The 6,000-nt window shown below is 52.1% G+C and overlaps 1 protein-coding gene across 5 annotated transcripts in view; it reads right to left on the bottom strand.

Moving 5' to 3' along the window:
- Crim1 (cysteine rich transmembrane BMP regulator 1) overlaps window positions 1-5,276 on the bottom strand; it is a 180,639-nt gene extending 175,363 nt beyond the window's left edge. For 2 of the 5 annotated variants that reach the window (XM_063229842.1, XM_063229829.1), the window contains exon 1: window positions 4,417-4,868. In XM_063229842.1, the coding sequence (XP_063085912.1) occupies window positions 4,417-4,747 (331 nt within the window). In that variant the 5' untranslated portion in view covers window positions 4,748-4,868. Of the gene's footprint in view, window positions 1-3,340; window positions 3,796-4,416 lie in introns of those variants that run through there. The other 3 variants (XM_063229824.1, XM_063229831.1, XM_063229835.1) reach the window with 3 other exon arrangements.
- Window positions 5,277-6,000: the final 724 nt, after the last annotated feature.

Raw genomic sequence — 6,000 nt, forward strand, 5'->3', positions numbered from 1 at the left:
GATTGTTCTGGTCGCTGTTAAATGTGTGTTAATGGCAGCAAATATTTCCAGGCTTGTTATTTTTGTCTTTTTCATAGTATGCATTCATTTGTCCTTTGTGAGTGTTTTATGTGACAAGGCTCCTCGGTAACAGGATTGTATCAGCCTGACAGTCAAAACAGAGGTCACAAAGTCCTGTCATTTGTATATGTGAGTGAATAGCTGGTTGTTCCATGTTTTGTCAATATTTACGTTTGGGAGGAACTAAATTATTTCCTTGTTTACTTGTATTGGTTTCTCTTCTCATACCCTGTTAATATATTTTTATGCATCCCTGCTTGTTTTTCTCTCTAGTATCAAGAAGATTACTCTACCCTAAAGACTTTTCAATTGGAAAATGAAATCCATCTGTTACTCAAAAGCAAAGTGTGGGACCCTGGGATTTTAAATTTTTCTCACTTCAGTACAGGAGTACTGACTTTGCTCCTTCTCTTCTTAACTGGTAAAGAGTAAAATTTCTGGATGCACCTCCAAGGGCTACTACCAAGCTTTCCAATGTGCATCCAAATGTTTTGGGGGCCTCATGCAATTCTCTCTCTGGGGCTCATCTCAGAACTACACACTGTCTTTCCAGCAGCCACCATCTCTACTGTCTCCCAGTGGTGAGTACAGAAACTATAACCCTCTAATTCTATTTTTTGCTCTAAGTGCCCCACCACACATACTTAGTCCTTCTCAAGGCCTCATGAAAAATGGATGGAAGGAAAAGCTAAAATGTAAGGGGAGAAATAAAATGAGTACTGTGTTCTGAAGGAGGTATTTTTTAACGGCAGGAATCTTGAAAAACATGGAAAATTAAGTTCCATAAAGACTGAAGCTACTGAATAAATATTCACATGGGTGGGGAGGAAGGACTTGGGTTTATACCTGCACTAACAGGAAGCTGCAGCTAATACGAAGAAACCTTCAGAGCAAAGTGAGACTCAGCGGAGTCCACTTGGTTCCTAAGCATTCTGTCCTCACAAACTGTCATACCTGAGCCCTCATCTGCTTTTTTATTACCCAGAGATAAAGCTGATCATATTCCTCCACCTTCACTCGGAGTATTCCCTTAGAGAAGCATGATGTACTAATCTACATGGAAGAAAAATGGCCCTCCCTCTCTTTAGCTTAAAATATAAATTTTACTGTCTAATTAAAACATTCTTTCTAGACAATGTCACTTCATTAGTTTTTTGAAAGCCTTGATCACCCACAGAGCTCTCCCATCCAGATGACTTCTTGAGAGGTTCAGAATCCAAAACTGTTTCTCTGGCTTCTAGGTGATTTCCCTGGAGTCAGGCCTGGACAAGAATATAGTCCAGTTAGGATTCAGCAAAGGCCAACAGGGAGACTCAGCAGGAAAGGGAATTGCACCCTCCCAAGGACCAGAAAGCACTTTTCAGAAGGAGACTGCACAGAAAACTTTAGGTATCTGGCTCCATTCTCAATGTTTCAAATGCATTTAGTGAAGAATTATATAAGGTAAGGATTTACTTAATAATAAAACTAGGCTGAGAAGAAACCTGAGTGTATATCTCACAACTATGGACAGGATTGCTCATCCATTTCTTCCATGTACTTCTACTGAGAACCCACCATGAGTCTGTGTGCCTTAAAATCTCCAGGCACTGAGTCACAAAATGAAAAGGTTTATCTTGGCCCATGATTTATCTAACTTATTTTGTGAATTGCAGTTAGAAACATGATCCCCCTCAACACAAAGGTAGTATGGGAGTAACCCTAAAATTACTGCAAGCTTTCAAATGGCAACATAATTTGGATTTAAATTTTGCCATCAAAAAAGCAGGTGAATTAGTCATGGTTAATATTTTTGCCATGCAATATGTTTTCTCAGGGTAGCCAACTAAAGTTTTCAAGAATACTTTTCATTAACAGATACAACCAGTAGGGGTCATTTTAGTGCAAAAATTGCAGCACAAGAGACTTTACCATGAATAAAATACGTCAATTCCTATTCATTTTAGCTATGATAATCACATACATGAATTTCTGAATAAAAATGGAGGCAGAGGGAAACTGTGACCATTGAGAAATTTCAGGCAAAGTAACAAAAAAAGAGAGACCAGCACTCCCTAGCGAGTAACAAGTAAAGGCTCCTCTAGTTCTAAAAGAAGAAGAAAAGACGGTTATTTGTCCTATGCTTTCCATAAATCTTGTAGTCAAGTAAAAATATTTCAACTTTTAGACACGTGGTGGAAAACATCGAAGTCCAACCATTATGTCATGTCAGGAACCATGTCTTTATCTGGGTTTCACAGTTTTAGCATGCAACTTGACTGCTGCTTTCAGAATTCTTTTTTAAAACAAGTGCCCTGAGCACACAATTTCAGTAGGTGAAAACAGGCCGCCAAAGCAAAGTGAAAGAGGACACTAACTGAGATACAATCATGTCAAGAAACAGTTCCGAGCATTTTAAAGCAAACACCAAGTGCAGGGATGTTACCGGAAGAAAGGAAGCCAGGAGGGATCGCATCATTTCAGAGGAATGAAAGGCTCACCAACGAACTGCCAAAATAGCTCCAAGTGTGACATGGGATTCTGCTGCCAAAACACTTGATTATTGTAATAACTGTTCTCTGAGTATTCCCTTCAGCAGAAACATATTAAGAAGAAACAAACAGGGGTGAAATCGTTAGTCCTCCACGCACACCAGTTCCCACTGCTTTTAACCATGTTTTGTGTGGCTTGTTCTCTGCTTATTTATGGAAGGCTGGATCTCCTTATACACTCCGAGTAGCAGGGTTCAAAGATGTATCTTTTAGTCCAAAGTCACTCAAAATTCCCAAAGCCAAACACACAGAACGGTATCAGAGTTAATCAGATGGCCATGCATGCAACAAAAAACAAAACAAACAGAAAACCCTGTTATAAAATGAGACTTCACACCAGGTGAAAAGCCTTCCGTGATTCTGGCAAACAGGGTATAGCTGAGCACCGCCCTGGCCTCCAATTAGAGTTGCCTCCACTCTTTACTGCCCACTAGCTCCCAAACCAGAAAGGCGTCCCTGACTTTGCCAAACTGTCCAAACCCTAAAAACTACAGGTAAAAAAATAAATATGTGTGTGTATTTAAAAGAGAAACCCAACCCTGGAGATTATTAAATCCATTTTTATCCTTCAGTTTGCCAGCTCCTTTTCAGTATCCCAGCACAATAAACAAACACCAACACACAGAAGGATGCTTCAGAATACGCCCCTGGCGGTCTCCTAGGTGCTGGCTCTGAGTATTAAGGGAAGGGAGTGTCCACCCCTCCTCACTGCTGTCCCAGGACTAAGGTTATGGTACCGGATCACTCACCAGGATGCCTGGAACACCGCTGCTCCCAATATTAGGCAGAGCAGGAATCATCCCACTTTTCACTGGCGCTCAATCCTGCCCATTGGCCAAATAGGAACAAACTGCCTCTCTCTAGACCCCAAAGCAGACAAGGCACCCCAAGGCAGAGGCAAGTAGGTAAGGCCTGAGGCCCACACACACTAACCACAGAGGCTCCACCAATCTAATCTGCCCCTCCCATCAGTCTCTACAACGGGATGCACCCTGCGCAGGGGAGCAGTCATCAGGTCATTTCCTGCACGAAGGCGACCGCAAAGCGATCAGAAACGCGGATAGTGCATGTTTTAAAAAAAATAAAACCAAAAAACCCCCGGGAACCTCCAATAGTTAACAACAACTTTTCACTTCTAGGTGCACCCCCTCGGATCCCAATCCACCCTTCCCTTTCCTTTCCGGAGAGAACCCTTTGACCATTTTCAATGGACAAATAAATGAGTAACCACCGTGCGGAACTCCCCCTGGGCTGTCATATTCCGGGGCTGAAACTGATTTACATGCAAAGGAGGAGGAAGGAGGTGAAAGAAGAGCTCAAGGGAAAAATGTAATACAACAGTCACGCAGGAGGAGAGTGTGCAATAAAGACACACGTCTCCTGTGTGGCCGGCCAGGGTGCAGGGCCCACCTGGTGGCACACTGCGCTATGCGGGGAGGGAAGCGGGGTAGCCTCCGAGGGGCTCGCGCGCTGCAGCCTCCGCAGTGCCCCCCGCCCGGCCCGCCGCGGCACCCGGTCCTCCGGGCGAGGGCGCGCCACTCAGCGATGCCCGGACCGTGGCTACCAGCGTTCGGGGCCGGGGGGAGGGGAGCGATCCCGCATCCTCCCCACCGCCCGTGCACGAAACCCAGCCCTGCCCGCCGCTGGCTGAGAGTCCGGGGGCAGGAAGCGGGAGCAGAAAGGGCGCTGGGGCACCTCCCGGGGGCGGCGGCCGCCCCTCCTCCCCCGAAGCCTCGCTCCTTGGCAAAGTCTCAGCCAAACTTTGTTGGGCGCAGCTAGCGACGAGAGGGCCAGGTGGGAGGGGGCCCGCGGCGGGCGGCCGTACCTTCGCAGACGCCCACTTCGTACTCGGTGATGGAGTCGCCGTGCAGCGGGGGCCGGATGACACAGCGCAGCCCCCGGTCGCAGGCTCCGTGGAGCCCGTAGGCGCCGCCGCAGCTCTCGTTCCTCTGGCGGGCGCACATGTAGCAGCAGCCGCAGACGCCCTGCACGATGCTCCCCGGGCAGCTCCGGGGCTCCTCGCACTTGGACTCGTCGCAGGGCAGGCAGACCAGTGCCCGGGTGCCGGAGCGCGCCAGGAGCAGGAGCAGCCCCAGCAGCGAGACCGGGAGGTGCCCGCAGCCGGCCAGCCCCCTGCCCCCCGCCACCAAGTACATCCTCCTGCGCCGCCGCCGCCGCCTCCTCGCAGCCGGGCCGGGAGCGGGTCCCGCGCGCCGCCGCCGCACCCGCAGCCCGCGGTCCCCGCTTCCCCTCGGGGCCCCCGGGCGCGCCTCCCCTGCGGGGCGAGGCCCCCGCCCCCTCTGCGGGCTGCGCCGACCCCGAGCCCGCGAGCGTCGGCGCCGGCGGCAGCGGTGGCTTCCCCTCCTCCTCCTCCTCCTCCGCCGCCTCCTCCTCCTTCTCCTCCCGGGAGGGAGGGGGAAAAAAAGAAAAAAAAAAGTTTCCTCCCGGCAGCTCCGGCTCAGCCCAAACTTCTGGCGGCGGCGGTGGCTGCGCAAGGCTCCAGCCCCGGCCGGCGGCGCCTCCTCCTTTCCGTCGGTCGCCCCGCGGCGGCGCAGCCTCTGGGCCGGTCCCCGCCTCCGAGCCGCCGAGTGGGCGCGGTGGCGCAGCACAAGGTCCGCGGCGTCCGCTCCGCGCGCCCGCTCGCCCCACTCCTGCGCCGCTCCTCCGGGCGCTTGTTTATGGCTGGAGCCTCCGCCGCGCGGGTGCGCCCTCCCCCATCCTACCTCATCCCTCCCGACCCCCCCAGCCCGCGCGGCGCGCCGCTCATTGGCTGTGCCCCCACCCGGCCGGCCGGCCCCCGCCCCCTCCCCGGGGCGGCCCTTCCTCCCTCCCTGCACGCCTCCGCCTCCCCCGCCTCCCCTTCCTCCGCGCGCCCGGCGCACCCAGCGCGCCAGGGTCGGAGGCGTCCCGAGCGCTGGCCGGCTCTGTGGCCACCGCGGCCGGCCCGGGAGCGCGGAGCTCCAGACGCCTGCGGCTGCGGGCGGCGGCCTGGAGAGTTAGGGGAGTGGTGGGGACCCCCGCTCCCACGCCGAAGCCCCACGACTGCTGCAGTGCGGGCTGCGCACCCACTGGATGGAAGCCCAGGAAAGGGAAGCAAATGCGTGGAATCTCCGCAAACTGGACGAGAATCCATCTTCCCCTTGAGCTGGGAATAGACTTCGTAAAAGATATTATGTAATGGAGTCCCGGGCAGCTCAAGACGTCCCCAGCAAAGCTACTGGTGAATTAATTAAGGCCTTTAAGTGGTCGTAGATAAATAGTACGCGGGGTGCGATTGAGGGTGCAGAAGGCTTGTGGGGACGCTTGAGTTGCATTTTAACTGTATCCGTCCAGAATGTTGTGTGCCAGGTGCTATATTACGGAAGAGGGAGACAGGAAAGTAACAGATCTGAGCCCTTCCCTGAGGGAA

This window comes from Cavia porcellus, unplaced genomic scaffold (assembly GCF_034190915.1).
Source record: "Cavia porcellus strain 051 isolate PalLab524CR breed Dunkin Hartley unplaced genomic scaffold, mCavPor4.1 scaffold_1, whole genome shotgun sequence".
Taxonomy (NCBI): Eukaryota; Metazoa; Chordata; class Mammalia; order Rodentia; family Caviidae; genus Cavia; species Cavia porcellus.